The sequence below is a fragment of the Oncorhynchus mykiss genome, chromosome 31 (genome assembly GCF_013265735.2).
Source record: "Oncorhynchus mykiss isolate Arlee chromosome 31, USDA_OmykA_1.1, whole genome shotgun sequence".
Taxonomy (NCBI): Eukaryota; Metazoa; Chordata; class Actinopteri; order Salmoniformes; family Salmonidae; genus Oncorhynchus; species Oncorhynchus mykiss.
The window spans coordinates 21,536,817-21,554,414 of record NC_050571.1 but is presented as its reverse complement, the minus strand read 5'-3'; the positions used below and the strand labels follow the sequence as shown (position 1 = coordinate 21,554,414).

General features: G+C 42.2%; 1 protein-coding gene across 1 annotated transcript in view; it reads right to left on the bottom strand.

Moving 5' to 3' along the window:
* Nucleotides 1-5,372: 5,372 nt before the first annotated feature.
* Nucleotides 5,373-17,598, bottom strand: part of LOC110504767 (X-linked interleukin-1 receptor accessory protein-like 2) — a 432,915-nt gene continuing 420,689 nt past the window's right edge. Inside the window, exon 11 of the mRNA XM_021583579.2 lies at nt 5,373-7,510. Coding sequence (XP_021439254.1) covers nt 6,810-7,510 — 701 coding nt within the window. The 3' untranslated portion in view covers nt 5,373-6,809. The remainder of the gene's footprint in view (nt 7,511-17,598) is intronic.

Sequence of the window (17,598 nt, the reverse complement as noted above, 5' to 3'; positions counted from 1 at the left end):
GGACCTATTATTCTACATGGTTTCACTTGGATGTGTTATGTTTGAGAGGACCCATTATTCTACATGGTTTCACTTGGATGTGTCATGTTTGAGAGGAGCCATTACTCTACATGGTTTCACTTGGATGTGTCATGTTTGAGAGGATCCATTATTCTACATGGTTTCACTTGGATGTGTCATGTTTGAGAGGATCCATTATTCTACATGGTTTCACTTGGATGGGTCATGTTTGAGAGGACCCATTATTCTACATGGTTTCACTTGGATGGGTCATGTTTGAGAGGATCCACTATTCTACATGGTTTCACTTGGATGTGTCATGTTTGAGAGGACCTATTATTCTACATGGTTTCACTTGGATGTGTCATGTTTGAGAGGACCTATTATTCTACATGGTTTCACTTGGATGTGTTATGTTTGAGAGGACCCATTATTCTACATGGTTTCACTTGGATGTGTCATGTTTGAGAGGACCCATTATTCTACATGGTTTCACTTGAATGTGTCATGTTTGAGAGGACCTATTATTCTACATGGTTTCACTTGGATGTGTCATGTTTGAGAGGAGCCATTACTCTACATGGTTTCACTTGGATGTGTCATGTTTGAGAGGATCCATTATTCTACATGGTTTCACTTGGATGTGTCATGTTTGAGAGGATCCATTATTCTACATGGTTTCACTTGGATGGGTCATGTTTGAGAGGACCCATTATTCTACATGGTTTCACTTGGATGTGTCATGTTTGAGAGGACCTATTATTCTACATGGTTTCACTTGGATGTGTCATGTTTGAGAGGATCCATTATTCTACATGGTTTCACTTGGATGTGTCATGTTTGAGAGGACCTATTATTCTACATGGTTTCACTTGGATGTGTCATGTTTGAGAGGATCCATTATTCTACATGGTTTCACTTGGATGTGTCATGTTTGAGAGGACCTATTATTCTACATGGTTTCACTTGGATGTGTCATGTTTGAGAGGACCTATTATTCTACATGGTTTCACTTGGATGTGTCATGTTTGAGAGGACCTATTATTCTAGCATGGTTTCACTTGGATGGGTCATGTTTGAGAGGATCCATTATTCTAGCATGGTTTCACTTGGATGTGTCATGTTTGAGAGGACCTATTATTCTACATGGTTTCACTTGGATGGGTCATGTTTGAGAGGATCCATTATTCTAGCATGGTTTCACTTGGATGGGTCATGTTTGAGAGGACCCATTATTCTACATGGTTTCACTTGGATGGGTCATGTTTGAGAGGACCCATTATTCTACATGGTTTCACTTGGATGTGTCATGTTTGAGAGGACCTATTATTCTACATGGTTTCACTTGGATGGGTCATGTTTGAGAGGACCCATTACTCTACATGGTTTCACTTGGATGTGTCATGTTTGAGAGGACCTATTATTCTAGCATGGTTTCACTTGGCTGCAAACACAAATAAGTGTTATTTGCCTTCTCTTGACAGTGTATAAATAACATAACCCTGGGGACTGGCATGCAAAACAATGTGCATCCCAAATGGTGGAGCTGGGCCCTAGTATGGGCCCTAGTATGGGCCCTGGTCAGAAGTAGTGCAGTACAAAGGGAATAGGGGGCTATTTTAGATGCACAGACGCAGACAGGCAAAGGTTGCTGCTACAGCTGCTGCCACATGGTACATACAGCTGGTTCTGTTTCATGCAGAATAATGACATCAGCTTGTCCTGCATCACAATTCGCATTTAAACAACGTTGGCACTGTATGTGCAGAAAATATAATAACATTATAGTGAAGTTATGCCTTGGAAATATATACAGTGTTGGATAGACTCTCAGGATTTGCCAGACTGAAATTTACTAAGCAAGCAGGCTTCTGAAACCTGTCTAGTGAAACCTGTTATGGATTATATAAAATATCTTATAAAACTAGATTCATATTTAGCTCATTACCCCACTGGTTCTTTTCAAAGTTGTTTTTAAAAAGCTTGAGAAATATAGGCAAACATTTATGTACGGAACATTGGAATTGAAAATGATTTGAATATTAAATATTTGTTAGCTAAATATTCACACAAGAAAGAATGGTTGATACCAAGTGGCAACTCAATACTTCAATCTAACATACTTTATATGAATGAACTGCTGTGTCACAATTGCCAGGTTGCACAGGAGGTTGGTGGCACCTTAACTGGGGAGGACGGGCTCCTAGTAATGGCTGGAACAGAATCAATGGAATGGTATCGAACTCTTCAAACACATAGTTTCCGTGTTTTCGGTATTCACTCCAATCCAGCCATTTTTATGAGCCGTCGTCCACTCAGCAGCCTCCTGTGTGTTTGGGTCCTTGATTTGTCCTGCTGTATACCTGTAGTGTAAGGGCCAGGGGATGGTAATGGTTGACATACAGACAGGTTTCTGGTGGACTGTTTACAATAGTAGTGGGCTGCTGCAACCAAACAAAAGGGGCAAAGAGGCATGCCCATGTTGATCGGGATGTCAATGGAAAAAATGTAAAAAGCCAGAGCCCAAATAACACTACGTTCCCCACACAAACCTAGAGAGAATCAGCTCTCCAATGCATAGCATGAAAGTAAAATAATCAATAGAAAGAATGTAATAGAGTATTAAGCTGTGTAAGGACAGCCTTTGGTACTTTGTTACATGGTTCGACTGATGTCCAAATCAATGAATATGAACAAAATATGACGTGATTAGCTTAAGGAAAAAAGACAATATATGCTTTGTGAGGCCCTCAAACAAACACACACACACATACACACATGCATACACACACAGACCAAAAAGATCATCAAGGACAACAGCCACCCGAGCTACTGCCTGTTCACCCCGCTATCATCCAGAAGGCGAGGTCAGTACAGGTGCATCAAAGCTGGGACCTAGAGACTGGAAAGAAAACTTTATCTCAAGGCCATCAGACTGTTAAACAGCCACCAATAACATTGAGTGGCTGCTGCCAAAATACTGACTCAAATCTCTAGCCACTTCAATAATTAAAAATTGGATGTCATAAATATATCACTAGTCACTTTAAACAATGCCACTTTACATAATGTTTACATACTCTACATTACTCATCTCATATGTATATACTGTACTCTATACCATCTACTGCATCTGGCCTATGCTGCACTGCCGTCGCTCATCCATATATTTATATGTACATATTCTTATTAATTCCTTTACAATTGTGTGTATAAGGTAGTTGTTGTGAAATTATTAGATTACTTGTTAGATATTACTGCACGGTCGGAACTAGAAGAACAAGCATTTCGCCACACTCGCATTAACATCTGCTAACCATGTGTATGTGACCGATACAATTTGATTTGATTTGACACACACAGCCTTTTCTCGTTCACATGTATTCTGCCTAAGCATTTCTGATATCCACAAGATGGTGGTGTTGAGTTGTATAATTTCTGAATGGAAAAGTTATAAAGCAGTAGTGGTGAGTGCTGCCATGCCATCAGATCTGGGCTTCTTCTTACAGCATAGAGGTGAGTGCTGCCAGCCCATCAGATCTGGGCTTCTTCTTACAGCATAGAGGTGAGTGCTGCCAGCCCATCAGATCTGAGCTTCTTCTTACAGCATAGAGGTGAGTGCTGCCAGGCCATCAGATCTGGGCTTCTTCTTACAGCATAGAGGTGAGTGCTGCCAGGCCATCAGATCTGAGCTTCTTCTTACAGCATAGTGGTGAGTGCTGCCAGGCCATCAGATCTGAGCTTCTTCTTACAGCATAGTGGTGAGTGCTGCCAGGCCATCAGGTCTGGGCTTCTTCTTACAGCATTGTGGTGAGTGCTGTCAGGCCATCAGGTCGGGGCTTCTTCTTACAGCATAGTGGTGAGTGCTGCCAGGCCATGAGGTCTGGGCTTCTTCTTACAGCATAGTTGTGAGTGCTGCCAGGCCATCAGGTCTGGGCTTCTTCTTACAGCATAGTGGTGAGTGCTGCCAGGCCATTAGATTTGAGCTTCTTCTTACAGCATAGTGGTGAGTGCTGCCAGGCCATCAGATCTGGGCTTCTTCTTACAGCATAGTGGTGAGTGCTGCCAGGCCATCAGGTCTGGGCTTCTTCTTACAGCATAGTGGTGAGTGCTGCCAGGCCATCAGGTCTGAGCTTCTTACAGCATTTCATATTCATCTCTGCTACTGTATATCTGCATGCTGAGAAGTAGATTGGGTGTCTGAAGAAACCTTACTACTCCTTAATATTTCAACAAATTCATCATAAACATACAGCTGGCAATGTTGCTGATTATTGAGTGAACTATTGAGTGGTGTAAATAGGATGTGCTGGTGAAGCAGCCATAGCATTCCCCTTTCAGAGAGGATACTGTAGGTAATAGAGGTCCACCATAGCAAACATCCACTATTTCAGTTTTTGCAACTTCGAAAGATTATAGCTGCAGTTGCCATAGTAGCTGACATTTATAACCATTGAACGCTTGACATATTTAACTCCACCACATAGATCATATATGTAAAATGACAGCATTACATTACAATGAAAACCAAATACAGTGCCTATAGAATAAATACAGTGCCTATAGAATAAATACAGTGCCCATAGAATAAATACAGTGCCCATAGAATAAATACAGTGCATATAGAATAAATACAGTGCATATAGAATAAATACAGTGCCTATATAATAAATACAGTGCCTATAGAATAAATACAGTGCCCATAGAATAAATACAGTGCATATAGAATAAATACAGTGCCTATATAATAAATACAGTGCCTATATAATAAATACAGTGCATATAGAATAAATACAGTGCCTATATAATAAATACAGTGCCTATATAATAAATACAGTGCATATAGAATAAATACAGTGCCTATATAATAAATACAGTGCCTATATAATAAATACAGTGCATATAGAATAAATACAGTGCCTATAGAATAAATACAGTGCATATAGAATAAATACAGTGCCTATATAATAAATACAGTGCCTATAGAATAAATACAGTGCATATAGAATAAATACAGTGCCTATATAATAAATACAGTGCATATAGAATAAATACAGTGCCTATATAATAAATACAGTGCCTATAGAATAAATACAGTGCATATAGAATAAATACAGTGCCTATATAATAAATACAGTGCCTATATAATAAATACAGTGCCTATATAATAAATACAGTGCCTATATAATAAATACAGTGCCTATATAATAAATACAGTGCATATAGAATAAATACAGTGCCTATAGAATAAATACAGTGCCTATATAATAAATACAGTGCCTATATAATAAATACAGTGCATATAGAATAAATACAGTGCCTATAGAATAAATATAGTGCATATAGAATAAATCAAGCAGTAAACAACCGGTTTATTTCAACATGATTTAATATACAGCCATTCGCAAGGGTCCAACAAAATTTCATTTCATCATATAAGTAGAGAATGCACATTGATGCTCTATCAAAATCCATCAGCTTGCAAACAGACAAAAAGGCATTAAATAAACTTATACGATGTATAACTGGTGTTGAAGAAGACATCAGTGGGCAGTTCAGCAACGGTTCAAACTGATCGCTGCAATCTCTTTGACCTCCTGCCGTTAGTGTTTTAGTTTGCTCTTGAAGGTCACCAAGTCATCTTTGTTACAATCTTGGCATTTCTGCTGATTATTCCTCTATAACTCAATGAGATAGATTTGAGGCTGATCATTCCTCTATAACTCAATGAGACACATTAGAAGCTGATTATTCCTCCATAACTCAATGAGACAGATAGAGGCTGCTATATTACAAATCCTTGCAGACAAATAGGATTCATTTTCTAAGATGGAAATAGCAGAGCAACTGAAAAGAGGATGATTCTATAAGACTATTCTCTTCTCATTTAGCAAATGAAATCAATCAAATAAAATAGATACAAATGCAAATATCTCTCAGGTGATTCCAGTTCCCTTTCATTTCTACAATACATTCAGTCAAAACTACCATCGTTTCCGAAAGCACCACCGAGTCCATCTGTACCATTTGGAGAGCGGCTCATCCTCAAAAAGACCACTCAATGGCCATCTGAAAACAATATGGCCAACAGAGGAAGGAAGGCAGGTGAAGCAGGGGAGGAATTCAGCAGAGAAAAAGGCTTCTTGTTTTGTACAACTAAAATAAGCAAAGTAACAGGCAGAACTCAAGAGACAGCAACTAGTCACAGACTACAACTCAAACAAATACTGCATTAAACAATTCAAATATTCATATTTAATTGGCCTCAAACAATGACAATAGCTTGTGTAAATTCAAACATTATTGATTTGCTTAAATATACTGTAACATTTTTAAAGCTCACAGAGAATGTTTTCAGTCCATCTTTACAGAATTGTGCTGCAATGAGAAACGTTCCCTTTTCCCATGAAAAAAATCACAGGTCAGAATCTTTCAATTTGGATTCACTCACATACTCACACCATTAAAATCTTAAAGGAATCATCAAGACTGTCTATAGAAGATATGAAAACTGTACATAATAACAATACCTTGAACATTAAAAAGGTTTTTTCATTTATTACTCATCTCAAAAAAGGAGACATTTTTCAAGTAAGAAAATGATGACTGGAGCAACTCCTTTTGTCCTTGATTTCTTTAAAGACTGAACGAAAAAAGACAAATCCAGAAAACATTTAACCGCTAATGAAAATAGTCTGCGAGAAATGATTGTGTGCAGAATGGTTTTTGATCAGTGTTTTGTCTAAATGAATCTTCATGCAGATAAAAGACAAAGACATAAGAGATGTGGCATCAAGCTGGATATCAGTCTACCAGATATCACTTGTGTGTTCCCCCCCAGATAGAGGGACGAAAGTGCTGTTCAAGTGGATCTCCTGCTTGCTCTTTCCCATCGTGTTGTTCTGAGTCACCTGTCCGTTGAGCAGCGTCATGGGGATATTGCAGTATATGTGACGGTTACTCAAGGTGGCTATCTGCACGGGGGAGGCAGGCATCTTATACTCGTAGCTACGGGTGCAGTAGTGTCTCATCTGAGGGTGGCTGGTCTGGTTAAAGTCTGGAATCTCAGCGTGGTGGGCGGGCACCATCGAGGCAGATGTGGTCGTCATGGCGATGGTGGAGACCGTCTGCAGGTCGCCGAACAGACCCTGCTCCCTGGAGTCTAGCACCTGCCGGCGAGACAGCATCTCTTTCCTCTTCACCGGCATCTCGTATATCACCTGCTTCCAGAACATAGACTTGAGCTCATTGCTCTTGGGGCCCCTCCACTTGATGATGGAGAGGACTTTGATGGTGTGCTTCAGGGCCTCCACTTCCTGGTAGTTGATGACGCTCTTTAGGTTGGCACACTCGATCATAATCACCTTGATCTCCCCGGTCACCAGCATGCTGTGGAGCCGAGTCTCCAGCTGGAAGATGCTCCAGCCACGCTTGGCCACAAACTCAGGAGTCAACACGATGATGAGCCGTCTGCTCTGCTCCACGCTCCGCGCCAGGTCCTCAATGTAGACTGGAGGAAAGAAAGAGATACAGAGATAGAGCGAGAGAGGGGGGAGAGAAAGATTCAGAGAGAGAGAGGGGAGAGAGAGAGAGAGCATGAGAGAGAGAGAAAGAGAGAGAGAGAGAGAGAGAGAGGGGGAGAGAGAGGGAAAGGGGGAAGAGATAGAGAGAAAGGGGGAAGAGATAGAGAGAGGGAGAAGGAAAAGGGGGAAGAGATAGAGAGAGAGAGAGCGCAAGAGACAGACAGATGGACGAGAGAAAGAAAAAGGGGAAAAGAGAAAAGAGAGAGAGAGAGCATGTCAAAGAATAGTGTGTAACAAACCATTCATATTTGACCATTTAGAATTGAGATAAGAGCAGCATCAAGCTGCAGGTCTAAAGTAACACCCAGAGACATGACAAAACCCAGCAGTCACCAACACTCTGATCTGTCACATTACATACCTTATCACTACTCCCACTCAACCGCCAAACTGACAGTATCACGACAACACAAAACACATACATCACTTTATTCAATATATAGCCTTCTCATTATAATGACTGATTAATCCTAAACCTCTGGGCGAGCACTTTTCCATAGTGATCTCATTAGCCTGTTGAAAACCACAAGCAGAGAGAGAGACAGTGGTAAATAAAGTCAGTTTATGAGTCAAAAAACACAGTGAGAGATAGAGAGACAGAGAGAGAGAGACACAGAGAGAGAGAGAGGGAGAGAGAGACAGAGACAGAGAGAGAGACAGTGGTAAATAAAGTCAGTTTATGAGTCAAAAAACACAGTGAGAGATAGAGAGACAGAGAGAGAGAGACACAGAGAGAGAGAGAGGGAGAGAGAGACAGAGACAGAGAGAGAGAGAGAGAGAGAGAGAGAGAGAGAGAGAGAGAGAGAGAGGGAGAGAGAGACAGAGACAGAGACAGAGAGAGACAGAGAGAGAGGGAGAGAGAGACAGAGACAGAGAGAGAGAGAGAGAGAGACAGAGAGAGAGACAGAGAGAGAGACAGTGGTAAATAAAGGCTGTTTATGAGTCATAAAACACAGTGAGAGATAGAGAGACAGAGAGAGAGAGACAGAGAGAAAGAGACAGAGAGACCGAGAGAGACAGAGAGAGAGACAGAGAGAGAGAGAGAGAGAGAGAGAGAGACAGAGACAGAGAGAGAGAGAGAGAGAGAGAGACAGAGACAGAGAGACAGAGGGGGAGACAGAGAGAGAGACAGACAGAGAGAGAGAAAGAGAAAGAAGAGCGGGAGAGAGGAACTCCTCTGCAAAAAAGATAGAATTATAGTTGGATATTATAGAATTATAGTTGCACAAGGACTTATGCATGATACTAACCTCAACATCAAAATTCCATACCTAAAACTTTGATTTTGGACAAAATTACCTGAATGGACTATTGCTACCAAGGACTATCAAGAAAAAACTTCTAACAAACCAAAACCTGCAGAAGAAACATAGCGGAACCTGGAAATACCATCCAACACAAAACTGAGTGAGTAATATTCAGTCTGAAGCTACTTCTGAAGACAAAAATTAAAAGACAATAATCTCTAGGTAATTTTATTATATAAAGCTAAGTAAATAAGTATACTAAGCTACCAAGCTGCTAGGACAGAACAGACCTGGCAGCACCTTCAATTAGCACTGAAGTGTGAAGTCAGATGTGTGAAAACTCTTGAGCCCAACAATGGCAGGAGAGTTTCACAACCCCTCCCCCCCAAATGCAGAGGCCTTAGAACACATATGTCAGAGTCAAGGCCCGCGGGCCACATCCGGCCCGCAAGAAGGTTTTTTACGGCCCCTGGGATGATCTTGATTTATTATTAGAACCGGCCCGCAGCAAGCCGGCAGCCCGCAGATCTTTTACACGCACCAATACTACATTTCCCACAATGCAAAGGTGACGCACCGAGCAGTAGGCTGCTTCATTTCAATATTTATTGGCACAGCAGTCGTCAGCATCACAGTAAAATTAACTTTCAGATACCCATCAAAAATGGCAAAACGGAAGGTGGATACTGAGAACCGGGGGTTTCAAACAAGGTGGGAGTCGGAGTATATGTTCACGAAGGTAGCTGGAAAACCTGTGTGTCTTCTGTGTGGAGAAAGTGTGGCGGTACTGAAAGAGTATAATCTGAGACGACATTATGAAACGAAACACGCGGACAAAAACAAGAATATGGACATGGAACAAAGGCTACAAAAGGCAGAGGAATTAAAACGAGGCCTCAAATCTCGACAGGCTCTGTTCAAAAAAGCCAAATCACAAGGCCAGGCTGCTGTCAAGGCCAGTTTTATTTTGGCAGAAGAGATCGCTAAATCAGCCCGGCCATTTACGGAGGGGGATTTCATCAAAAACTGCATGATTAAAGTTTGTGACGAAGTTTGCCCAGAAAAAAGGCAACTCTTTTTAAATGTGAGTCTGAGCAGAAACACCATTGCCGAGAGAGTAGACCAGTTGTCCATCAATCTAAAAGAGCAGCTTGTGAAAAAGGGAAAAGATTTTATTGCATATTCCTTGGCTGTGGATGAGAGCACCGACATTTCTGACATTGCCCAGTTGTCAATTTTCATCCGCGGAGTGGACTCCAACCTAAGCGTGACAGAGGAGTTTTTGGCTTTACGTCCTATGCATGGCACAACTACGGGGCATGATTTGTATGAAGAGGTGTCAAGATGTGTAAATGAGATGGAGCTGCCTTGGGAAAAACTCGTGGGTTTGACAACCGACGGAGCACCTGCGATGTGTGGACACAGGAGCGGACTGGTGGCGAAGATACGGGAAAAGATGCAAGAGGAAAACGCGACAGGTGAGCTGACAGCTTATCATTGTATCATACACCAGGAAGCGTTGTGCGGTAAAGCCTTGAAAATGGAGCATGTAATGAGCATCATCACGCGCACAGTTAACTTTATCAGAGCCAAAGGTTTGAATCACCGCCAGTTCAAGGCATTTCTGACGGAGTTAGAAACGGAGCATGGTGATTTGCCTTATCACACAGAGGTGCGATGGCTAAGCCAGGGAAAGGTGCTTCAAAGATGTTTCGAGCTTCGTGAGGAGATTTGTCTGTTCTTGGACAGCAAAGGGAAAGACACAACACAACTCCGAGACGAAATGTTTCTGTGTGAAATGGCTTTTCTGTGTGACATTACGAGTCATCTGAATGCAATAAACTTGCAGCTGCAGGGTCGGGATCGTGTCATCTCTGATATGTACAGTACAGTGAAGGCATTTAAAACCAAACTGACTCTGTGGGAGACGCAGATGCGGAAAGAAAATTTGAGCCACTTTCCCAGCTGCCAGACCATGAAAGAGAAGCTCTCTACCAGTGCGTTCCCGAGCACACAGTTGGCTGATAAAATAGGTATGCTTGCCGCTGACTTTCGACGCCGATTTGCTGACTTTGAAGCACAAAAAAGCAGGTTGGAACTGCTCGGTAACCCATTTGCTGTTGACGTGGAAAGCTCACCACCAAACCTCCAAATGGAGTTGATTGACCTCCAATGCAATGATGCACTGAGGGCAAAATATGCGGCAGTGGGTGCTGCGGAGTTCGCCCGTTTCCTCCCCGGCACAATGCCCCAGCTGCGCATCCAGGCTGCTCAAACGTTGTCTATGTTTGGCAGCACATACCTGTGTGAACAACTGTTTTCTTTGATGAACCTGAACAAAACATCACACAGAAGTCGACTTACTGCTGAACACCTCCACTCAATTCTGAGGATTTCTTCAGCTCAGAGCCTTACCCCGAACATTGATGAACTTGTGGAAAAGATGGGACACCACCAAGTATCACCCTCAACCTCAAACAAGTGAACATTACTGTGCAATCACATATTTAGAGTTTTTACTCAGTTCAAGTTTAAAAGTTAAAATTTAATATTTGTTTTCACTGCATGTTACTTCTCCTTAAACAAAGTGTTGTTTTTGATTAATAGATTTTTGCACTTTATTTTTTTGTATTTCAATCCAATTATATTTTAAAAATATTTCAGTTGAGTGGATGATAGAAAATTGCTATTATTGTTTTTTCTTTGAAGTAAATTTAGCCCACTTTTGCTAAAATAGAAAATATAGTCTACTGATGGTGCCTTGAATACCGGTTTCTTTCATTTAATGTTCATGTTATGGGGATATTTATATAAAGGAAATTTGTCTTTTGTGTCTGTTGAAAATTAAAGATTACTGACAGAGCCATAAGAAAATATTGCTTTATTTATCTGATCATATTGTAATATATTTGTTAGGTTTTCAGTAGGTTCAATTAGGTTCACTAGACTATATGCGTCATTTAAAAAATGTTCAATGAACATTCGAACAGTCCGGCCCTCGTCTTGTAGCTGATTTTTTTATTTGGCCCTCCGTCCATTTGACTTTGACACCCCTGCCTTAGAAGCACCAATAACAATACAGAGACACAATTTGCTGATTTCTATAAAGAGGGGAATGTAAAACGTAAGAAACTTAATTTTCCACACAGACCATCCCCTGGCATGGCACAGCGCTATAAGAGCACACTACCCCTATGTCCAGAGAGAGGGTATTGGCCCAGGGTGGAAACTCAGAATACTAGACATTGAGGAAATCGAAACAACCTCTGTCAACATGTACAAGTATGGGACAGTGATGGTGCAGGGAATACTCATGCAGTTCCAGCAGGGCTTTTATGGGATCAAAGAGAGAGAGAGCAAAGCAGGTAAATCTCTCTCTCTGTGAAAACTCCCCCACCCTGAGTGAGTCTGATCACACCTCTTCAAACTATCCTGCAGACGAGGATAGTCAAGCTCACAAGCCCACAAAACAGACCAGCACAACAACACCCTCCCAACAAAACCCAGAGGGCAGAATGTGGAGATGGACGGCTGTCTGAGAGAGCTGGCTGCTCTACGAACTGAGGTGAGATAACTTAAAGAGGCACACATGGCACTGAAGGACGAGGTCAGAAAGCTGAGGTGTGACAGAGAGCAGGACACTCCCTCAGACAAGCCAGCAGAACAGCCCACCTCAGACACGGACCCAGAACACAACCTCAAAACCACAATGGGACAGACAACACAGGACCCACCAACCCAACAGACCCCACCCACTCCTAACAGCCCTCCTGTCAGCTCCCCCAATAGCCCTCCTGATAACCCCCCCACCGAGGACACACAAAACCCACAGATTGTGCTCCTCATTGACTCAAATGGCAAATACTTTTTCCCAAACACAAACTGGCTTAACTCTGGTGCCCAAACACTAGGCATGCCCTGGAGCTGTCGTCAGAGGACAGACTAGGGTCCCCCAGCCACATCATCATTCACACGGGAACAAATTACCTGAGGACCCAGCAGGAAAGGGTGGCAACAGCACTCAAGGGACTGATTTAAAAAGCTTCTTCCACTTTCCTCAATGCACAAGTGGTTACCTCCACCATGCTACCATGAAAATACTTTCACCCTGCCACCATACAGCAGGTGAATGCAATAATTTTTCCAGACTGTTTCTCAAAACCTAATGTATACCTGGCGCGCAACTTCACCCTGGACTTGAACAGCTCATCCCTTGGCAGAGGTACTGTAGATTACTTTATCACTGACCTCAACCCAGAGTGTCTCAGAGCGTTCACAGTCAGCCCACTAACACCCTTATCAGATCACAGCAAAATCACAGTCTACCTGAACAGAGCAATACTCAATCATAAGGCATCAAAGCCAAAAGAACTGCATAATATTAAGAAATGCTACGGATGGAAGGAAAGTAGCGTAGAAGCCTACCAAAAAACAATTAGGCAAAAACAAATTCAATCAGTGTATTTGACCTCTCAGCTTCCCTATCAAACTGTTTGATGAAGAATGTAAAAACCTAAGAAAGATATTGAGAAACATATCCAACCAAAAACATAGAGGTACAGAAAATCTGAGTCTATGCCTTCACTATGGTGAAACACTAAAACAATACAGAAATACACTATGGAAAAAGAAGGAACAGCATGTCAGAAATCAGTTCAATATAATCCATAGAATCTAACCACTTCAGAGAAAATTGGAACACACTAAACAAACCACACAAAGAGTTATCTATCCAAAATGGAGATGTGGATAAACCACCTCTCCAATCTTTTTGGCTCTATAACAAAGAACAAAAAAAATATACAATTACAAATCTTAGAATCAGCTATTAAAGACTACCAGAACCCACTAGATTCTCCTATTAGATTGAATGAACTTCAGGACAAAATACAAACTCTCCAACCCAAAAAGGCCTGTGGTGTTGATTGTATCCTACATGAAATTGTAAAATATACAGACCACAAATAACAATTGCCTATACTTAAACTCTTTAACATCATCCTCAGCTCTGGCATCTTCCCCAAATTCTTGGAACCAAGGACTGATAACATCAATCCGCAAAAGTGGAGACAAATTTGACCCCAATAACTACCGTGGGATATGCGTCAACAGCAACCTTGGGAAAATCCTCTGTATTATCATTAACAGCAGACTTGTACATTTCCTCAGTGAAAACAATGTACTGAGCAAATGTCAATTGGCTTTTTACCAAATTACCGTACGACAGACCACATATTCACCCTGCACACCCTAATTGACAAACAAACAAACCAAAACAAGGCAAAGTCTTCTTATGCTTTGTTGACTTCAAAAAAGCTTTTGACTCAATTTGGCATCAGGGTCTGCTATACAAATTGATGGAAATTGGTGTTGGGGGAAAAACATATGACATTATAAAATCCATTTACATGGGGCCGTGGGGTGTGCAGATTAAGCCCCACCCTCTTCAACATGTAAATCAACGAATTGGTGAGGGCACTAAAACAGTCTGCAGCCCCCGGCCTCACCCTACTAGAATCTGAAGTCAAATATCTACTGTTTGCTGATGATCTGGTGCTTCAGTCACCAACCAAGGATGGCCTACAGCAGCATCTAGATCTTCTGCAAAGATTCTGTCAGACCAAAAATGGTCCAGTTGCCAGGATCAAAAATACAAATTCCATCAAGACAGTTTCCCTAAGCACAGAAAAAACGATACATACCACGGCCTAAACATCAGCGCCACAAGTAACTTCCACAAAGCTGTGAACAATCTGAGAGACAAGGCAAGAAGGGCCTTCTATGCCATCAAAAAGAACATAAGATTTGACCTATCAATTAGCCAGCAGCATACCACTCTGCATCCCACTGCAGGCTTGCTTCAGAAGCCAAGCAGGATTGGTCCTGGTCAATCCCTGGATGGGAGACCAGATTCTGCTGGTAGTTGTGTGGAGGGCCAGTAGGAGGCACCCTTTCCTCTGGTCTAAAAAATATCCCAATGACCCAGGGTAGTGATTGGAGACTTGTGTAGGTTGCTGTCTTTCAGATGGGCTGTTAAATGGGTGTTCTGACTCACTGTGGTCACTAAAGATCCCATGGCACTTATTGTAAGAGTAGGGGTGTTAACCCTGGTGTCCTGGCTAAATTCCCAATCTGACCATCATGGCCACCTAATCATCCCAAATGTACAATTGGCTCATTCCTACCCCCACCCCTGTAACTATTCCCCAGGTTGTTGCTGAGAATGTGTTCTCAGTCAACTTACCTGTTAAATAATTTTTGAGGGATCTGGCTAAAAATACTTAAATCAGTTCTAGAACCCATTGCCCTTTACGGTTGTGAGGTTTGGGGTCCACTCACCAATCAAGAATTCACAAAATGGGACTAACACTGCATGCAGAATTCTGATAAAATATCCTCTGTGTACAATATAAAACACCAAATAATGTACTAAGAGCAGAATTAGGCTGATACCCGCTAATTGTCAAAATCTAGAAAAGAGACGTTAAATTCTACATCCACTTAAAATGAAGTGATTTCCAAACTGCAGGCAGCCTAGTGGTTAGAGTGTTGGGTCAGTAACTGAAAGGTTGCTAAATTGAATCCCCGAGCTGACAAGGTAAAAATATGTTGTTCTGAATGCTATTTGGCCATAAACTATGTAAAGACTCAGTGAGCATAGCCTTGCTATTGAGAAAGGCAGGCCATGTGCACACTGCCCAGAAAATGATGTGGAAACTGAGCTGCCCTTCCCAACCTCCTGCCAAATGTATGACCACATTAGAGACACTTATTTCTCTCAGATTACATAAACCAACAAAGAACTAGAAAACAAATCCAATTTTGATAAACTCCCACATCTACTTGGTGAACTACCACAGTGTGCCATCACAGCAGCAAGATTTGTGACATGTTGCCACAAGAAAAGGGCAACCAGTGAAGAACAAACACCATTGTAAATAGAACCCATACTTATTTATTTTCCCTTTTGTACTTTAACAATTTGCACATCGCTACAACACTGTATATAGACATAATATGACATTTGAAATGTCTTTATTCTTTTGGAACTTGTATGAGTGTAATATGTACTGTTCACATTGATTGAACTTTTTTTCATCCATTTCACTTGCTTTGGCAATGTAAACGTGTTTCCCATGAGAATAAAGCTCCTTGAATTTATTTGAGAGAGAGAGAGAAAGAGGTGTAAAGAGGCAAACGGAATCCGCAGTGTCACATCACTGTCCACAGTGTCCTGCCTTCCTCTGCAGGGGTCCTGTCTTTTACACCTGCATGTGTCACATCACACATCGGCCCTCCTCCACCTCCCACCCCAACACTACACATACTGCTCCACCACCACACCCCCAACCCACACAGCCTTTCAGCTCCCTTCCCTGACACCAAGCACCACCACAGGCACCAGTGTCACCACACAAATCGTGCCCCACCTTCACCTCCTACTGCACATGCTCAGAGTAGACCTTTACTGTATTAATTAGCCTCGTAGTTAAATCAGTTGACTGAAAGTCAATATAAGGCCTAATCACATTAGATAGCATTATAACAGAGATCTCAAGAAGTAAAAACATAAAGTAGACTAAAACAGCATTTCTTGGTGCTGATCTTGAACTTCCTTTACACAGCATAGTGTCCACACTGTGCTTAATACAGTAGGTATTTAAGAATAAACCCCCTGAACATAGAAGGCTATAAAAGAAAACTACCACACTTCCCCTTTGGCAGCACACAATGTAGTCTAAAGAGGGCGTTAAGTCTGATCCATTCTAACTAAATATTACTCAGAACCAATTTGCATTTGAATGATCATTCCTTATGCCCCTGCAGCTTAATCAATGTGGCTTAAAATATGAAAAGATTAAACATATAGGATTGTGTTGTATTACTCACTTATAAATAAATACAAATATTACAAATATTAAGAGACAGCGGCTTCAGCTGAAAAATGTGTTATGTGGGGGACCTCAGCGGAGTGGGGGACCTCAGCGGTGTGGGGGACCTCAGCGGAGTGGGGGACCTCAGCGGAGTGGGGGACCTCAGTGGAGTGGGGGATATCAGCGGAGTGGGGGAACTCAGCGGTGAGGGGGACCTCATTGGTGTGGGGGACCTCATTGGTGTGGGGGACCTCAGCGGTGTGGGGAACCTCAGCGGTGTGGGGGACCTCAGCGGAGTGGGGGACCTCAGCGGTGAGGGGGACCTCATTGGTGTGGGGGACCTCAGCGGTGTGGGGGACCTCAGTGGTGTGGGGGACCTCAGCGGTGTGGGGGACCTCAGCGGTGTGGGGGACCTCAGCGGTGTGGGGGACCTCAGCAGTGTGGGGGACCTCAGTGGTGTGGGGAACCTCAGCGGTGTGGGGGACCACAACTGTGTGGAGGACCACAATTGTGTGGGGGACCTCAGCAGTGTGGGGGACCACAACTTTGAGGAGGACCACAACTGTGTGGGGGACCACAACTGTGTGGGGGAAAGCTATCAGCCACCAGGGCTATAGGAGTTTGAGACGGTCTACCATGATATTCCAGGCTTATGACGAAAGATAGCGTGTCACAGCTTTTCAATATGGAGGTATTAGCAGCAGAATGAAAACAGTCCTCTGCCTGAGCACAGTGAGCAGCCTACTCACAAATTAGATCCTTTCTCCTTACTTGGAACTTGAACAATGTAGTGGAGAAATAATGAGGCCAATGATAAGCAGCTAAATCAATTTAAATTAAATGAAATGTTATTGGATGCGCACACATACAGTATTTTGCATATGCAAAATATTT